The 20,590-nt window shown below is 36.7% G+C and overlaps 1 protein-coding gene across 6 annotated transcripts in view; it reads right to left on the bottom strand.

Moving 5' to 3' along the window:
• Positions 1 to 20,590, bottom strand: part of PRKG1 (protein kinase cGMP-dependent 1) — a 1,402,246-nt gene that overhangs the window by 1,107,306 nt on the left and 274,350 nt on the right. The window contains exon 1 of one of the 6 annotated variants that reach the window (XM_079899908.1): positions 1,635 to 2,235. The exons of the other annotated variants lie outside the window; for them this stretch is intronic. Within the exon in view, the coding sequence (XP_079756034.1) occupies positions 1,635 to 1,945 (311 nt within the window). The 5' untranslated portion in view covers positions 1,946 to 2,235. Of the gene's footprint in view, positions 1 to 1,634; positions 2,236 to 20,590 lie in introns of those variants that run through there. 6 annotated transcript variants of the gene reach the window in all.

Raw genomic sequence — 20,590 nt, 5'->3', positions numbered from 1 at the left:
ATACTAAAATGGGATCCTATGGAATGCTGAAAGATGCAGAGAGCTGTCTTTGACTTATTTTTTTCATTATGGAAAACTTGGCCCTGGAGAGATGGTCATGTACCTCATTAGCTAAAACAGGCAAGCATGTCAGGACTGCAAATTAACTTACCGGGGAAAGCTGAAGTGGATTCAGATCATTCAGGTTTCGAAAGCAGATCTAAATCTACTGAACTGAACTATTAGGGCAACTCTGTGAGGTTAGAATCTCAGAAATGTTTATCCTTATTGTCTCTTCCCCACACTCACAGAATACAAACTTCTCCTTAAACTAAACCTGCATGAGGAACAGCAAATGCTCTACTGCAACCAACAAGGATAGTTACACGTCTAAGTTTTCAAAAGTATCATTAGTACCTACTCACAAGCCACCCCCACACACACATCCAATAAATACAGATGGAGACAATCAAATACTCTTTCTCCTTATATTAAATCTTTGTGTTTATAAAGTGAAGGGTTCCCAGGGACCTCATATTATTATGTAACACGTGTCATCCAGCCAACGTGGTGCTGTTAGGAATAGAGTATCAAAACCCTTCGTTTTATCAATTATGTCATTATCTATTAACTTAAAATACCATTCATCTGGGTGCTCATTCCATATTAACTTCATGCTCCTGCCACTTTACTCTCTGTAAGAACTCTGAGTTGAGTGGTGTATAAGAAGCTTCATTCAATTTTCCCACCCAAGTTGTGAAGCCCACTGACATCAGAACTACACAGTTGTCTAAAATGCTAGAATACCAGAGTAGTTGCTTCAGAAGCCAGGAGTAAGGCAAACAATGTGCCCACGTTGTCAATAAAGATAAGTGTACTTCTCTGTATCTGACCCTAGAAACATGCAACCCTCTTGGGAGACAGAGGCACCCCCCATTAGCAACATTATATAAATTCCTTAAGGAAAATAAGCAATATTCTCCCTCAGATGTTATTTAAAAATATGTTTTTTAAAAAAATCAACAGACTAGGCTTCCACAGGTGGATTGTAAATGTCGTCGAATTCTGGAAATCAAAAAATCTTCCCTTTCATATGTGTATTTGCTTATTTTTGACACTTTGATGATGCCAGAACATCAGCTTCGAAGGGTACCAGCGAGAAACGCCGGCATGTAGAGAAATCCAGGAGCGCCACAAAAGCATAGAAAGTAAGGGTGATAGCAGACGCATTTCATTTCAAGTCTGATGAGCCTGCAGTTAGGATTTTCCGGTTGGGCAGGTTTGCCAGGGCATTTGGGAGACGGGGCTTTCTATTCCTCTTCTCACACTCACACATACACAGCACAGTGCACACCGGGGGCGCATTCAAACTCTACGTACAGTAGGGGGCCTATATGAATGTATATGTTTATTAAAAAAAAAAAAAGAAAGAATAGCTTGACATCTGACAAAGACACGAAGGCAAGGTAGGTGCAGTGAGTCTGACTCTGAGAAACGTGCACAGCCCCGCAAGAAGTGCCCGTTAAAATGAAACATTTCTGAGGATGAGGACAGACACGGCAAGCGGGAGGGGCGGGGGCCGACAGACAATACAGAGACCCGCAGCTCCCCACCGACAGGGTGCCACACGGACCCGGAGCGTAACCCCTGCTTACTGTGGACTCTTGGGGTAGAAGGGCAGAGTCACATGGCTGAGATCCTGGATGTCGAAGGCGGTGGGCTCAGCGGAGATCGCCTGCCGCTTGGTGCGCGGCTCGCCTTGCAAGGTGCTCGCGCTCTGCTTCTGCGCCTGCTGGGTAGCCGGCCGGATCACCGAGCGGTACTTGTCCAGCTCGTTCTGCAGCTTCTGGATCAGTTCGTCCTTCTGATCCAACTCCAGCTCCAGCTCGTCGATGAGAGCATCCCGCTGCCTCAGCTCCTCGATCTTCTCCTGGAGCGCGTACTGTAAATCCCGCAGGGTGCCCATGCTCCTCGGGGCTGCCGGGGGCTCCTTCCTGCCGCTGCTCCGCGTCTTGGGGCGTCCTCCCCTCTCCGATCAACTTTCCCCAAAGTCGCTGCTGCCTCCCGAGTGCGAAAGCTTCCTACTTGAGACCAAAGCCAGCCCTGGCTTCTGAGCATGCCCAGTCTCCCGGCTCCAGCCACCGAGAGTTTCAGGGCAGATTCCACTTCTCCGGGCTGTGAGGCTGAGCGCTGGGATGAGCCAAAAGGCGGGTCGAACCGGTATTCAACCTGAACCGCGGTGGGCGCCGCAGCGCCAGGGAGAAGAGCCGGGAGCGCGATGGCAGGGGAGCGGGAGAAGGGACTCGGATGGGGGCTACGAGGCCGCGGCAGGCGTGCCCGGGTCACTCACGCCGGGCGCCGGAGGAAGCCGGCGGAGCGTGTGGGGAGCCCGATAAACCTCTGAGCGCGCCGAGGGCTGCGCGGGCGGAGCGAGGCGGGAGCACTACTTTGGGGGCGGGGAGGCGGGCGGGAGAGGACCGGGGGGACCCCGCGCAAACTCGGGAAGCGTTAACCGGCTCCAGAGCATACCAGGCTGGAGGACGTGGGACTACAATCCTGGCGACGAGGGAGGGCAGAGCGGGCTCTGCATGCTCAGCGCGCTGAGTTCTGCAGGTGTCTGGACCGCCAGCCTCACCAAGAAAGGCTCCCCAGCCTGTGGCTGAGCTCTCGCGTCTTCCACGCAGCCCTTCTCACGGGGAGCGCCTCACACAGGTGGCTAACGCTTGAAAACAAACTTGCCTTTCAGGAAAGGAGAGAGTATCCGTGCAGGGGAGGGACTTCCACTCACATCCAGGCGCCTTTGGGGATGAGGGAGGGAGCTTCTGATTTTTTTTCTCCCCCGTCAGCATTGCCAGCTCCTGCGAATGACTCCCCTTTCCGCTCCTTTCAAACACGGATTAATGAACTCTTTTTGGGGCAAGGGTCGAAACGGGATTGTGCCCCAGAGGGCTGCTCAGCTTCCCCACTGCCCCTCCCACTTAAACCAGTGTCTGCGGAATAGTTTATGGAACGGTCTTGCTCCTTCCCTGTGCTGAATTCTGGGCGGGGAGCGCAGGGCGGGTCAAAATCGTTGCAGAGTTCCAAAAAGTTCATCCTGAAATGGAACCATATCTTTGAAATTACTTCCTTGACAACCCAGCCGTTAGGGCTGTATCCTTCCACTTGAATGGCAAGACACAAACTTCGAAGAAGAGGGAAAATCTTAAAGAAAAGGAGGATCCTAGACGGGCTGTGGTAAAGTGCCGCCCCCCTCCACCTACTCCCACCTCCGACCCCATCCCTGCCTGCTCAATATTTCCTAAAATGATGACAATTTAGGTAGCATCCTTTCTGTCCAAGGGTAATTCTCCCATCGTGTTTAGAATCCTCCATAATACTTAAATTCCTCATATTTACCTAAATCTTCACCAAATCATTTAAAATTTTAGCATCTTAACTGCAGTTCTCTAATTACTGTTCTTGAGAACTCAGTGTTATAATCCTCGATGCTCTATTTGGCCATTCCTTAACACCAAATAAAACAAAGTAGGTAGAAAATAAATTAAAATTCTGAATTGCAATCCAGAACTATTCACTGGAATCTAAATTTAGCCAAGGACATATATATCAGTCCCCCCCCCCCAAAAAGTGCTCACTTTTGCTATTGAATACACAGCCTGTTCTATCTAAGTAAGAAGAAGAAGAAAAGAATGGGGAGGGGGAGGGGAGGAAAGAAAAGAACAGAACCAGCTAGTCAATGTCACATTTATAAGCTTTTTGATTTAAAGTGTACTTGTTTGTAACTAGAAGTATAAATGAAAAAGGATATATAGTCCTAAACATTCTTCTACCCAGATGATGATTTAATTCTCTCAGTACAAATGATATGACACTTAATTTTTCTGCTTTCCAACATGGATATTTTCAGAAGTGCGTTTCTTTCAGAATGTGATATATAAAGTGGATAATTCCCCAAAATAAACATGAATAACTTACAGATACTGATAGCAGCAAGTAGGAGTTCTGAATTATTGTTGTTTTAATTAAAACTAAACCAAGCAGAAGTGCTCTGGCTTTGTATAACTGACTCCATTCTAAAAGAGCTTCCGTGACATTTTCCTTCTCCCAGGAAAAAGGCCAAATTCTTATCTTATTTAACCTATGGGAATTCTTTAATTCCATGGCAAAATGTCTAAAACTAAATGAGACTTTTTTTCCCTATAGATCTATTATAGGGTGCAGGAGCCCAAGAGTTTATGTCTAAAAATATATCAGGAGCAATGTATAGGGGATATCATTAGACAACTGCTAAGCAGAGTTATGTTTTAAGGCTCATTTGAGGCTTAAATGGGGATTACTTAATCTCTTTGAGCAGCACAAAGTAGAGAAGATTCTTCTTCATTTGTAGAAAGCTTGTCTACATGTAAAAAGGATAAAAGAAACTACAGCATTTTTCCCCCAAAATAAAAAATAGCAGTTCAACCAAAAAAAAAGTCAGGTTTCTTTGGGTTTTTTTTAACAAAAGTGAAGTTTCTTCCACTGTTATGTAAATATTTTTCATTATTTAAGCTATCATATCTACATGCCACTACAGGATATATCCATGTTACATTTTCATTTTAAATGGAATTCTTGTGATACAAAATATATTCCTTGATGAATCCCATAGTGAGAGTCAGGAATCTGTTGTAATAAATGCAAAGAAACTAAACAGCTGGGAAGATATGACTATTACAATTGACTTACACTTTAAAAGGTATTTAAGGTGTAAGAACATATTTGGTTGTATTAGCCTATACGATGAAAAAGTAAAATTGCCCTTAAATACTTTATAATTGTATATGCAAAATCCAGAATTCTAGGCTTTTCCCTTCCATTTTTAAAGTCAAAATAAATATTTTAAGCAAGTTTTTCAATGCTGTTCTTGACGGTTTAAATCCTGAGGGACCCTGGTTTTCTATCTCAACCTTTTGAGTGATTCCAATATTTTCTTAAATATCTTTTGCATTGTATTTGGTAAATGCTGGAAATAAATTTTACATAAATAATCAAGGTTTTGTAGTTTCATTTCAACAGACAGGTTTTACTATATGTCTTATAGTAAAGTTAATTGGCTAAGTTATAATATCACAGATCAGGCACAAGTCTACTTCCTGCTATTAGGCTACCACAAATTTGGAATGGAGTGGAACTGCATATGTTGAGCTCTCCCACTAAATTTCTGGGATGAAGTCTTGATGTTAGATGCTGAAGCACAGAACAATGCAATTTTGAAGGAACTTAATTTATACACTAGAATTCCATAGTCAACTCACAACCTACTTTCAGCAGTCTCTCTTTGTTGTAGCTCTGATGGAAGCAAAGTTCCACCAGTAGCCAGACCCACCTGTGGCATATTGATGCTCTTCAATTTTGCATGCAACTCTCATGACTGAGAATAAATATTATCACACCTTCCTTAATGGAATCTCAGAATCACTTAATAAGACATTCAGTAATTCAGCTTTATCATAATACTGGCCATTAAAAAAAATAAAGCCTTTAGAATTTATTATCCTACACTAAAAACATAATTAGCCTCAGAAGAACTCTGGTAATTTCGTCATCCAGCTGCCCATTCCACTGGTGCTACATTTCCTGCAGGAGTCCTAAGTTTGAAATTTTCTTCTGCCATTTCATGTACATGTCTTGAACAGCAAAAACCAAAACCAAAAACAAACAAAACATAGATGAGCTATGTTTTGGGTCATGGAAGCCTCCCCTTGCAGAAAATTGCTAGAACAAGTAACCCTAAGAATCTAGATATGAAGGTTACTATTACTGGTAAACATACTGGCTTGCTCAAAACTGTTGTTCTTAATCAAGACCGCAAGAAAAATAACTAACTTCCTGGAGCTCTTAATGCACGACAGGCACTGTTCATGTAACCCTACGAGTTGGACATTATTATTATTTCCATTTATATTTGACAAAAGGGAGGCAGAGGATCTCCCACCCAATGAATATCAAAGCCTGGATTCAAATAAAGACCATCTGATGCAGAGCTCAATCCCATACCCCTGCCCTTCATTGCCTTCTGCAGGACTTCCAAGGGTTGCTAATGCCTTGTTCTGGATCCCGAGATATAAAACATTACTTAACATTAACTAGCCTGACTTTGGGGTTGGATATGTGGAAAGAGGAGAAATTTGGAAAATCCTAAAAGAGCAGGAAAAGATTTTTTAAAAGTTCCTTTTCCCCAAACTGTCTCCACTTCAGCCCCATTTCATCTTGATTTAGGGTTACCAACTTGCACCCATTTGCCTGGGCCTGTCCTGGTTTTCATATTAAAATTGCTTGGGACTGTCCTAGTTTTTAAACTGAAGTCCTAAGTACCCCTTGGTCCTGGGCAAACCAGGATGGTTGGTCGCCCTATATAATTCAGGATTGCAGAACAGAACCTCTCTATTTTATATTTTCACATTTTGTGTTCAAAGTTACTGACAGAAAAGTAAAACCAAGGAAGATCTGTAATAATAATACCTATTATTTTAAGCACATTACAAACCCACTTATGCATTTGTTTGTGTGAATGTATTTTAGGAAAGCAATCATCCCATTTCGATGCATAATACACCACAGGAATTGTCTTTGGACTGTAAGGGGAGATGAGTCAGACAATAGAATTTTAATTATACTTTGATAAATTAGACAAGGATTCAAGTCTCTCTTTTTGGTTTATCTTTCTTATAAAAATCTAGAATTTAGACAGATTGGCTTCCTATAGATTAAGCACAACAATTCAAGCTCCTGCTAGTTGATTAAGTCCTATAAAATTAGATTATTCTTACTACTGTGTTGGTGGCTAGATGTGGCCACCAGGAATGCATAATTAAATGAATGTAAGTAAAAATTCTAATGGTTGAGTTGTTTAGAAGTCATACTACTGAAATGATAAGTTCTGGATGGAAAAGGAAAAAGAAAACCATAAAACGTTAATGATGAAAAACTTACTGCAGAGACTTGGAAAGTAATAGTGCATTGTACCATACTTGCTAATGTGCTTAGAGTTTAATACCGAATTAGTGTCATAGTTAATATTACTTGAAATGAATTCTTATATTCCACTGCTTAAGATGATGGTAAGTTATTATTGGACCCCAGCCTAAACTAATGTGCATGGAAATCCATGCACTATCTACCAAGAAGACAATTGCTTTGTACTCTTTACTCAGCTGACCATTTCCAAAGACCAAAAGAAATAAAAGTTTTTTAAGAAGAAAAGTATTAAGTTTTCCATGGTTCTTTCATAAATGGAAACATTTTTAATGCATAAAACGGCATTTAAAATGCTTTCTTCTCAAAATATTTTACTGCATTTTAAGTCCAGTGAATATATGCATGAGAATGCAACATAATATCTCCTGTATCTGATTAATAAATTAGTTTCTCAATTCCATTTCAGTGATTTTTCTGGCATATTAAATGTACATCATTTCCTAACTCAATGCATCAATATTTCCCACAAAATATTCAAAAATATTTGCAAAAGTTATTTTGCATTTGAAAACATATTTGACAGCATGTGACTCAGAGGAGAATAGCTCTGAGTCAACGATATTTTTATTGTCGCTTTTATTTTAAATAGCATTTAGCAGCTGATATAACTTGGTCATTTTCTTCCCACTTGTTTTTTAATCAAAATTTAAAGTAAAAGTGAAAAACCATACTTTGCTAGCGAACTTATTAAAATTAGTAAGGTGGGAAAGTACTTAAGATGTAAGAAAAACAATAAAACAGAAGTTTGAGTGAATCGGGGTTTTATCAGTGAATAACTTGAATGAACTGGGCAAGAGAAAAATGGCAAGACCTTTGTTTCGACTGTGAGAATGTCAGAGATTTGGAGGAGAGGGGAAGCTGCAGTCAAAAAGATACAGTAGGGACGCATATAGAAATCTTCACTCTCATGAACTTAACTAGCTTCAAATTAAGGAAACTCTTGATATTTGACTTTTATATAATCATGAGATGGAAATCCAGAAGTCCATCTCTAATGATAGGCAAATGAAGTCGTAGGCTGGTAAAACAAATAGATATCATTCTAGGGCCAAAATTTGGTACCTGATATTAATGAAAGCATTACCCTTGGAACAAGGATGCATACACTATTTGCTATGTATTTGTAACCACATGTAAAATTATCAGTCATTTTGCCCAATGTATATTTCCAGAAAAGAATAATTTCTCCCTTGTCCAGACTAGATTTTTTAAAATTCATTTTTCAAAGCACAGACTGGTAGGTAAGAATACTTTAAATATTAGTTGTTCAAATTTAAACTTAACAGACAAACATGCAAACACCTATACAATAAATAAGTTGCCCAAAACAGCAATATGTAAAGTATCATATGGTTTTAATGCCCCATAGAAAGAGATAAAAAATAGGGATTTCTACACTTTTGTTGGTATTAAGCAGAAGAATTAGTGTCTGTTTGAGTCATTACAATATGTAAGAATGTCTTTATTCAAGAATCAGAGTTAAAGGAGTTATTATGAAAAATTCATCTAAGTTTTTCATAGAATATAGTACAGTCAAAATTCTATCTATCTTCCTTAGAAAAGCATCTATGTTAAATACCAATTCTAAGTGGAAAAAATGACAGGGTAACCTTCAAAAATTTAGTTGTGGAAGGTTAAAAGCAATTGCTGCTGTTAGGCACATAGAGAATTTGGTGAAAACTGCTCGTTTCCACTTTGCAGTGTCCACTGGTCAGACCCTCTCTCAGTACCCAGCAAGTAACTCTCAGCTGTCACAGAACTGAAACTCACCTACGGTAGCAGCATTTCCACACATGGCCCATTATTTCAGTTACTTTATGCCCCTCTCACGGGCACTCCCAAAATACAAAGAACTGAAGGACTGACGACAACATCTGCCATGGTTTGACACCCCACCCTTCCTCACCTCCTAAACAAACAAAGCAAAGGTCTTATTCTCTACTAGTAATGGATATCACAGAATTTTGAGCTGGAATGTACCAGAGAGATTATGTAATTCAACCTCCTCATTTCAAATTTCAGGCAAGTTAAAGGCCAAGGAAGTTAAATGACTCACCCAAGGCAGAGTTTAAAACCCAAGTCTCCTAATTCTCAGCATAGTGTTCTGAAAGTTATAATATGCATTCACTGGCCAATTTATTTATACTGTACATAGAAGCCTGATTCAATTCACATGAAAATCCTCTTATCTCTTAAAAATTAATAGTTGTTAAAGTCAATTCAGAACACTTTAATTTGCTGCAGAGAACAAAATATAATAAAATGTCTTTGAAATGTCTAATTAGTTCTAGTATGCTTCTCGATATACTCAAACCATATGGAACTTTTGTTGCTACTTTGAGGATCTACATTACATGAAGGAGAGGGAGAGAGAGAGAGAGAGAGAGAGAGAGAGAGAGAGAGAGAGAGAGAGAGAGAGAGAGAGAGTGTGTGTGTGTGTGTGTGTGTGTGTGTTCACACGTGCCTCACAGGTATGAAATATAAACCACACTCTCCAAATCAACCCTCGTTTATGTCAAAGTAAAGGTAGATACGTGAGGTGGACGCATTTTTTGCATCCACCTTATTTAACAAAGATCTATATGGGGAAATAGAGTAAACCATCTCTCTTTTTCTCTTTCCAGACACACAACTCAGGTGTCCTCACATTACGGGGTTTTAAAAGTCCTTAAAATACGAAAGACATCATTACCAAGAAAGAGAAAATTTGTCTGCAATTCACAGAAATTAAAAGGTAACACCTAAACTGTGAACTCTCTGAATTCAAACAGTGACACTTGTTTGAGTTCCTCAAATCATATAATTGGTCTGAGACCATTTGACATTTTTAATGATCAATGACATTTTGACCATTTAACTTTAGAATATGCCAAAATGTGACTTTATTCATTTAGTATGTTCTACTGGAGTACCCTACAAAACTTTTGCAAAGGAAAAAACACAAAGACAGTAAAGATGTATTTTAAAATGCATTGAAATACATAGCACTTAAAATTTGTATTACATTAATATTTTCAAATAAAATAATTTTGTACTTTAATATTCTAAGTATATGATATTTTAATCACTAATCTACAAGCAAATTATTAACACATTACATAATTTTCATATTCTGGAATGAGGGAATAGCCAATTGTGAGAAATTGGAATAATTGATGAAGAAAACACAAGAAAAAGCATATGGTAACAGCTGGTAAAAAAGCTCAACTCAGTGGTCAATGGACAGCTTTGTTAGCAACCCAGTAACTCTAACTGAGAGCCCTCACCCATCAGAACATATACTACAACCCAGTATTTCCTCAAAATATGAACTAAAAGAATACTAGTTCCTTCAAATGGTTATTAGTATAACTAAAAAGGGTTCCATGGCCAAAAATGTTTGGGAGACACTGAAAAAATTCAATAAAACAGATTTCTCTCTATTATTTTTTCAGAATTTTTAATTTTCCCATGTGTACCGTTAATCTCCAAAATAAATATATAGTAAATATATACAGTTGATTTAAACAACTAGACTTTCTCTGTTCTAATACTTTAAGTGATGAACCTGAATGTATATGGTATTTAATGTTTAAAGATAAATTAGACAATTTATTAAAAGCTACAAGCACCTTTCCCATTTGTGGAATTCCTTATCAGTATTTACATATACAGCAGTATCAGGGACATGAATATACAGTTCTGGAACCACCAACAGTACTGCCAACCACCAGTATCTCCCCTTTAAAACCACAACTTACCCAGCCTGTCACCACAGCCAATGACATGACAGAAAACCACGAGCATATGACAAATTTAGGGCTTACAGGAACGACTGACATTGCCATTTGACCCACAGTCACATTTCCTCTCTTAAAAATTAGGCTGGGTCATAGGATTATTGCTCAGGTTGGAAAATATTCAAGGGAAAATTGCAATGGGACTGCAATCAGGAGAGCAATTGATTAATAATGAATTACGTAAGTGTTAAACTAACCTTTTCGTTATCATAAATCTCCAGGCACCGAGCAATTTCATTTTAACGTTTTAGAACTTTTCCACTGTTCATTCTCTTCCTGCCTGGAAAATCCTTCTCCTATCCCCTTTCACTACCCGAAAATCCCAATCCCGCTGCTTCCCGATCACCACATTCCATCTCTTGAGTCAGTAACTCAACTAACTCAATCTTCTGTTCTTTTCTCAAATATCACTTCTTCTGATAACCCTTCTGAATCATCTCTATAATATTTCCCTTATAATAGCACTTGCATCATTTCTAATTATATATTATTTGCAAGGATATTTGTTAAATAGCTACCTTATCCATTAGACTGTAAACTCCAAGAAAGCAAGGAACTCTATTTTGTCCATCAACACTCAGAACAAGGAGGCCCTTCCTACATGTTTGTCAACTGCATTGAATGGACAAAGGTAGGACTAAATGAATGAATTCAGCAAATATTTATTTAGTATTTACAACACACCACCATCAATAAACAGAAAAATTTTCCCTCTCTCCACCAAGAGATCCAACCAACAAGCTGAACTAAGTATCCTTTGATGCAATGCGAAGATGGGCTTCAGAGTTTGCACCCCTCACTAGGGTGTCATTCAGAAATGCACGTATCATAAGCCTCAGAAACTTCAGTATAATTACCCTTGAGGAGCAGCTGTCCTAAATCTGAAGTCTCAATCAGGAATTCTGCAAGTCAAGTGTTTGTCTGGGTTCTAAATAGCACTGATTTTCTACGCTCTTCCTGCAAAGATTTGTGATATCCGTTGCCCTTGGACAGGAAGTTCAAATTTGGTTCTAACCACTTAAAATAATCAACTTAGGTAAAACCTTTGAAACTAGAATATTATGACCAAAATTAGCCTGGAATATGTGTGTGTGTGCACATACACAGGCGTGTATAGATGTGTATGTGATATATGGGGTGTGTGTGTGTGTGTATATATATATATATATATATAACCAATATTAATGTAGTAAGTGCAACTTAAAAGTGAAAACAGGTAATGAATTTCTCTATAACACGGTAGCAAAAGGCGACATGAAAAATATGATATGGTGATTCTTCCGAAAGTTGATACTTTGGCTCTCTATAATTCTGCATGTTCTGTGTGGAATAAATCAAATCAATCAGAGGCTTAGTTTAAATATGTGTTTTCCTTCTGCAGGAAAAAATAAAAACATTTACATCACTCTTTTAACCACGTATTTGCCTGATTAAGACCCGTAACTGTGCTTTCTACCTCCACCTTGAAATATTTCTAGGAAATGATATTTTTTGATACCCAAACACCTTTTCAAATTACACCTCACAAGCAACTCTCTTAATGCACTTTTAAATTGCTGTAATCTCAGAGTCTTGCTTACTTGAGGCTTATAATATATTGTCTTCAAGGTGCAGTGTTCTTTCATATAACACTGGCAGCATCTATAGCATCAGCAATTCTGTAATTTTTTTCCTTTGTTTCTTCACAAATTCTAGCTACTCCTTCAAAAAGCTGACTGCTTTATTTGGATTTGGCCTGTTTTTACTAGTCCTTCTTAATACCTACATCTTTTTAGAAAACTCAGTTGATATTATTTTGAAAGCAGATGCTTCCAGTTAAAGTACTTGTAATCACCCTATGCAGTGATTATTAACCAAGACTTACGTTCTGTCTGATCACCTCATTTACAATGGCTTTGGAAGTTCAGATTGAAATGAAGCTCAAAAAGCAAATTTATCTCTAATAATACTTTTAATTCAATAACTTAATTCTTAAAGTGATATACTCACCTCCCTCGCCTCTCTCTTGTTCTTTCTTTTGCTCTTTCTATAGAATATCAGGAGAGGCCCTTCAAACAAAAGCATAAGCTGAATACCACAATTAACTAGCCAAGCGCTGAAGTGCTAACCTTTGGGTGTTAGCAATAATCTAAATGTTAAATTGCTTTCCAATTGAACCAAAAGACAGGAGTATAGAGTTTGTTAATGCAAAAAAAAAGGAATATTGCTCTGGTAGATGTTTCCTATAAGTTAAAAAAATCAGCAAGAAGGTTTCCTAAGTTCTTCAAATTTATTTCACTGGAATATAGGTGTTGTGATAAAGCTAATTTTTGTCAAAGTTACAGAAACCTAAGCCCAAACTTTTCCTATGAGAAAACAAAAGGAGACCCCTAGCTATGGAAGAGAGTCTAACCTGGAGATACGGATTTCAAAGCTTTGAACACATATCCCTCACAAATCTATATAAGTGAAGCTCTGCGCTGCGATAGTATAATGCTGCTTCAGGGTTGAAATGGAAATCTAAGTTTCTGATTTGCAACTGTCTGAAACTTCTGGATCTTCAATAAAAGCTGTGTTAATAACTGTTTGAATGTAAGAACTCTTTTGACATTGCATCATTTATTTCTAGTGGGTCTTATTTATATTTTTTTCTTAAGAAATAGGAGTCTCGTGGTGTTGCAGTTATCAATAGACATAATCCTTTTGGAAGTATTTCCCAAGAGGAAAAAATATCTGTAATTAACAGTAATTAAGCTCTATAAAAGAAAAATATCTTATTGAGATATGTATGCCTTACCTCTCTCTATATAAAAAAAGCATTCTTTATTCAGATAAATGTAATATTTTTTAGAAAATGGTTTCTAATTGAGATTTAAATTTGTCACTTTCTAAAAGTGCAAGGTTAAGAAAAGTATTACATGAAAGTGAAATTTATACTTCTACTTTACATGGATTATTTTATTTTAAACACGCTTCCATAAATAGTGTACAGCTTCAGCGAACAGTACATTCTTCAAATTTTTCTCTCAGCTATTAAACACTAATTTCTAATGGCTAAAATACAGAACTAAAGGTACAATTGCACCCTCTACTGTTCACATTTTCTATTCCATATGAGCAGAGCACTGTATATGTTTAACATATTCATTATAAAAGTAAATCATATTGTCAGGTAAATCACATTGGCTTCCTTTGACGTTAATTAGCAGACCCTCAAATAAGCTCTATTTGTTAGAATTTCTTTACTAATACAAATGGAAACTTGACATTTATACAGTTACTGGAACTAAACTAATTTAGAAAATAATGACTCTTAGCAAGACACTTGAAATGTGAAGTATTCATTAACTTCCTGACAATAAATGGCAATGTTGATCACCTTTTAACATTAGTCTTAACAAGGAAAAATATCGTCATAAGAGCCAACAATTGGCACACTCTTAACAGTATATAAAGTGTACCCAATTTTTTTCAAGTTAGAATTTAAATAAATATTAATGTTTCTCTAAAAGTGCACATTGACATTCTAAAATATTAGTTTTGAGACCCTCCTATCAAAATTATCAAAATTTAAAATACTACCATGAATCAAAATTAATAGCCTATTTGTTCTTTTCTTTTAAACCTTTCATGTTTCAATTAGATACTAGTTGTCTGATATTTATTAAAAGCTTTTATCAACTCTTCTTCTAGTGATAAAGAATTAGCTTGTTGCTGACCAACCCTCCCACCAAGAATAACTACAAAAGCTGGGCAAAAAAAAAGAAAATGTTTAAGGCACTGGAAAATTTCCAAGCAGTAAGGAATTGAAGGGCTAATATCTCAGAGAAAAAAAGTGCTCAAGCCAACATTCATTGGTAAATTGGTAAATTTCGAGGCATTTACCAATTGCAAAACACTCCTAAGAAGATAAATAATAGTACAGATGAGAAGCTGAGGCTAAGAAGTCCAACAAAGGTTCTAAAAGTCTCATGGAGCTGAAGGGACAAAAACTGGAGTCCAAGCCCAACCATTTCAAAACCATAAGGCTAAATCTTAACTGACTCATCAAGATGGAAACTCATCTTCAAATCTTCTCAGTCCATAACTGGACTAAGGTGACATGCCCCTCATCAGCCTGCCTGTCAAGAGCAAAAGTAAATCATCACTGGAGGAAGATCACATCACCCAGAACCTCAAATTATCTCTATGATTTTTTTTTTTTTTTTTTTTGTGGTACGCGGGCCTCTCACTGTTGTGGCCTCTCCCGTTGTGGAGCACAGGCTCCGGACGCGCAGGCTCAGCGGCCATGGCTCACGGGCCCAGCCGCTCCGCAGCATGTGGGATCTTCCCTGAACAGGGCATGAACCCGTGTCCCCTGCATCAGCAGGCGGACTCTCAACCACTGAGCCACCAGGGAAGCCCTATCTCTATGATTTTTCATGTACAATATCCAGAATTCAATCAAAAACAGCTTGGTATACAGAGACAATACCACATAACCTAAAGCTATGAAAAAAACAAAAGCAGACTGATGCGAGATCCTGGTGTTGGAATTATCTGATATGGACTTTGAAATAATTGTGATAAATATGCCTTAGAAATATGACGGAAATGTTGGTAACTTTAACAGAAAACTGAAAACTATGAAAGAAGTTTTAGAACTGAAAAAAAGAGTAACTAAATTTTCATAATTCTGCACTAACATTTAACAACAGGAGTCAGAATTAGTAAATAAGAAGAAAAGTCCAAAGAAAATAGCTAGATTAAATAGAGAAAATGAATAAAATACAGAAAAAAATGATATGAGATGCAGGGGCATAGGGAAAAGGTCTAATCTATATATAATAAGAGTCCCAAAAAGAGAGGAAAGAGAGAATAGGGCAGAAGCAATATTTGAAGAAATAATGGCTATGAATTTTCCAAAACTGATTAAAGCTATATCAAGCCATGATGTTAAGAGGCACAGTAAACCACCAGCATAATAAACACAAAGAGACACACAAACACACACATCTCTAGATATATCATTGTAAAACTACTTATAATCATAATAAAATAATAAAGAGAAAACTCTTAAGAGCAGACAGAGAAAAATACTCATCCCATGCAAAGGAACAACAATAAGATGACAGTTGATTTTTCCATTGAAACAATGAAAGCCTCAGGGCAATGGAATGGTAGTCACCAGGGGTTAGAAGAAAACAAAACTGCCAACCTAGAATTTTATACTTGACAAAAGTATCTTTTGAAAATAAAAGCAAGTAAATACATTGTCAGAGAAACAAAAACCAGAGAATTTGTCACCAACACATTCACACTAAAGATGACACTAAAAAACATTCTTCAGGAAGAAAGAAAATAAAATCAGATGAAATTAGATGAAAGCATGAAGATAGAAGGAAAAAATAAGTATAAGAATAAATATGTTAAATCTATATGAATGATTACTGTACAAAACAATAATAACATCTGACAACAATAATATGAGAGATAGGAGACCAATAGAGTTAACAGTGTTGTTAGGTCATCGTACTGCCTGAGAAGTAATAAAAGCATTAATTTAACTTTAATTTTGCTAGTTCAAGGATGCATTGCATGTTGTAATTTATAGAGTAACTACTAAAAGAAATAAAATGCATAAATGAAATATTGATGAATAGAAAACAGAATAATAAAAATAATTTATTAATTCAAGTATAGGCAAAAAAGAGAGAAAAACTTAAATAGAAAAGGAAACACAGTAGAACACAAATAGATTTAAGTTAAAATGTACCAGTTACTAAACTAATGTAAACATTAAATACTCCAAATACGAGACAGACTGTTTGCATGAACTTAAAAATAAAACAAGTATATACACATTACAAGAAACAATTTTTATATAGGAAAACAGAATGGTTTAGAGTAAAAAAGGTGTACAAACTAAACACAAACTGAAAAAAAAGCTGATGTAGCCCTATTAATACCAAAGAAAATTTTAAGAAAATAAGTATTACTAGAGATAAAGAGGAACATGTCACAATAATAAAAGGATTGATTTATCATGAAGGAACTATAATTCTAAATTTATATGCACTTAATAACAGCCTCAAAACATGTGAAGTAAAAATTCCTAGTGCTAAGAGGAGATATACACAAATTCTCAATCCTATTAGATGATTTCAACTTATTGCTCTCAATAACTGATAGAAAAGGAGATAGAAAATTAATCAGGATATAGATAATTTGAACAATATATTTAAAGAAAATTAATCAGGATATAGATGATTTGAACAACATATTTAACAAACTTAATTGCAATACGTAGAACACTCACTCCAAAATTACAGAACACATTATTTTCTAGTGCATAAGCAATTTTTATTAAAATTGACCATATTCCAGGCCATAAAACAAGTTTCAACAAACTTCAAAGGACTGAAATCATGTACTCTTATTGTAGTGGAATTCAGGTAGAAATCAATAACAATAATTGTCTCAGATACAGAAAAGGATTTGATAAAATTCAATATCCATTTATGATTTTTAAATAATCTTGAAAAGTTTGACAAAGAAGGGTACTTATCTGATGGAGGATATCTACCAGAAAAATCTACAAGAAACTTCATCATATACTGGTGAAATATTGAAAGAGTTCCCCCTCACATCACAAAAAGAAATGATGCCCATTATCAGTCCTCTTATTCAACATCATAAACGAGGTCCTGGCCACTGAAATAAGGTAAGAAAGAGTAATAAAATGCATAAAGATTAGGAAAGAATATTACATACTCAAGTACGTAGAATTCCAGACAAATAGAATAAGTGACTTTAGCAAGGTCAGTGTATAAAAAGTTAATGTGAGGGCTTCCCTGGTGGCACAGTGGTTGAGGGTCCTCCTGCCAATGCAGGGGATGCGGGTCCGTGCCCCGGTCCAGGAGGGTCCCACTTGCCGCGGAGCGGCTGGGCCCGTGAGCCATGGCCGCTGGGCCTGTGCTCCGCAACGGGAGAGGCCGCAACGGTGAGAGGCCCGCGTACCACCCAAAAAAAAAAAAAAAAAGTTAATGTTAAAAATTAATAATATTTTTCTATACCAGCAATAAGCAAAGAAACATTTTTTCAAAATGATACCATTTTTAATATCTGCAAAATACAACATATATCTAGGAATGCAATTAATGAAATATTTAAATGATTTCTACACACAATTCAACAAATTACTGAGAGAAAATTAAAGAAGGAATAAATAAATGGAAAGTTATGCCATGTTCCTAAATTAGAAGACTCAAAATTGTAAAAGTGTCAATTCTCTCTAGGTGGATTCAAAGTTTCAGTTCAATCTCAAAATTTTAACTTTTTCTGTGGAAACTCCCAAATTTATAAGGAATTACATAACAATAAGAACAGCAAAGAGTATTGAAAAAGAACAAATTTGGAGGACATACACTACTGCATATCAAGAGTTACTATAAAGCCACATAATTGAGAGTGTGGTAGTGGTGCAGAGATAAACAAATGGTTCAACAGACTAGGATATAGAGTCCTGAAATAAACCTACGTATTTTTGCCATTTGATTTACAACAAATGTGTCATTACACAAATGATAGTCTTTTCAATAAATAGAGCTGTATTAATCAACTATCCATATGAAAAAAATGAATCTTGTACCCTTCCTGATACCATACACCGTAATTCAATTCCAGGTGGTTTGTAGATCTAAATGTGAAAGATAAAATACAAAGCTTCTAAAAGATAACATAGAAAAGCATATTCATCAACTTAGACTAGGAGAGGATGTCTTAAGATGCAAAAAGCGCTTACCACAAGGAAAAAATTTCATGAAATGAACCATATTAAAACTAGGCAATTCTTTTGACCAAAAGACACCATTAAGGTGGATACATGTCATTATACATTTGTCAAAACCCACAGAATGCACAACGCCAAGAATGAACTCTAATGTAAATTATGGACTTTGGGTGATAATGATGTGTCAGTGTAGGCTCATCAGTTGTAACAAATGCACTACTCTGGTGCAGGATTTTGATAGTAGGGGAGGCTGTGTAAATGTGAGGGCAAGGGGTATATAGGAAATCTCTGTACCTTCCACTCAATTTTGCTGTGAACCTAAAAGTGCTCTAAAAAATAAATTTTATTTTAAAAATAAGACACTATTAAGAGAGTTAAAAGGCAAACTACAAAATAGGAAAAGATATCTGCAAAATATATTTAATCAGCAAAAAGTTTATACTCAGACTACCTCTGGAATTCCTAAAATTCAGAAGACAGATAATCCCATAGAGAAATTGGCAAAAAAACTTGAAAATTTCAAGTATTTTGACAAAATACGTTATCCAAATAGCGAATAAACATATGAAAAATTGCTCAATTTCATTAATTCACAGGGAAATGTAAATTAAATTCAATGAGGTATCACTACATACCTACCCAAATGGCTAAAATTGAAAAAAAAAATCACAACAAATGTTAGAGAGTTTGTAAAATAATGAAAAGTCTCATGCACTACCACTGAGAGTATAAATCGGTTATAGCCACTAGGGAAAACTGTAGCAATTTCTACCTAAACTGAACATATGGCTATCCCTTTATCTAGAAATGCCAATCTTAGGGATATACCAAGAAAAATAGGTACATGTTATCACCAAATGATGTGCACAAGAATATTTGTGAAAACATTATTTATAATATACCAAAACTGACAACACAAATGTTCAACGTTAGAATATATTTTGCATTTATATAAAAAAATATAGAAGACAGTAAAAATAAGTGAGCATTGCTACAAGCAACAACAGAAATAAAACTCATGAGCAATATTCAGCAAAACAGGGAAGACATAAAATGATATACATTGTATAGTTTCTTTTTAAAAAATTCAAAACTGGGCGAAACAAATTTATGGTGAAGATAATGGTTACTTTGCGGGCAGAAATCAGGGGTCATGACCAGGAAATGGTATAAGGAAGGCTTCCGAGGTGCTGGGAAAGTTCTCTTTCTTGATCTGAGTAGTGGTTATACTAGTGGGAGTACAGATAACTCACATAAGTCATAAGTTTATAGTTAAACTTATGACCTATGCACTTTTCTCTGTGTTATAACTTATTAAGAAAGCTAAGACAAAAGACTTATTTAGTTCATGAAGATCAACAGTTGGCAAAGAATTATTGAATATTATTTCAGACACCTACAAAGTTCAAGGAACTGTCTTAGGTGATCAAAGATTCCAAGTCCATTCCACTATCAAATATTTATATTGTACAGTCAACTGCTATATTTCAGACAAAAAATGAACATCCTACCCTCAAAAAGACAGATTACAGGATTATCTACGTAAACTGACAAAGGAAGAGCAGAGCAGTGACATGATCCAAGTTATGTCTTTGGAAAATTAATCCAAGGGTGTGGTGTTGAATGAATTGAAGATTGAAAAGACGGGTCAAGGATGCTGCTTAGGAAGCTGCTGCGACACTAAAGGTCCATCACGATATGGGCCTGAGGATGGAGAAGAGAAGACACGCCAACAGTAACTGTCGAAAATCTTTCATTGCTTAACATCAGCGTTAATTGCTCCTGTAATCTGCAAGTTTCCCCAAGTAATCATTTTTAAACTGTTGTATGTGTGAACTCTAAACAGAGATCAAACACCTGTGTAACCAGGCGCAATTTATTAAGAAAGTTAACTCTTTTTATTGAGAAGCATTTCTGAGCATACTCAATCTTCACAGAGCCAGGGCTCCCTTCTAGAAGGTGCTCTCCCTACAATCTCACTAAACACAAACACCACGCCTACCCCTGGCTGGAGAATAAGTGAATATTATTTAAGAGCTATTGGCACCCTATATACATAATTCCA

This window comes from Stenella coeruleoalba, assembly GCF_951394435.1.
Source record: "Stenella coeruleoalba genome assembly, chromosome: 16".
In the NCBI taxonomy this organism is placed as follows: domain Eukaryota; kingdom Metazoa; phylum Chordata; class Mammalia; order Artiodactyla; family Delphinidae; genus Stenella; species Stenella coeruleoalba.
This window is presented reverse-complemented; position numbering and strand designations above follow the sequence as displayed.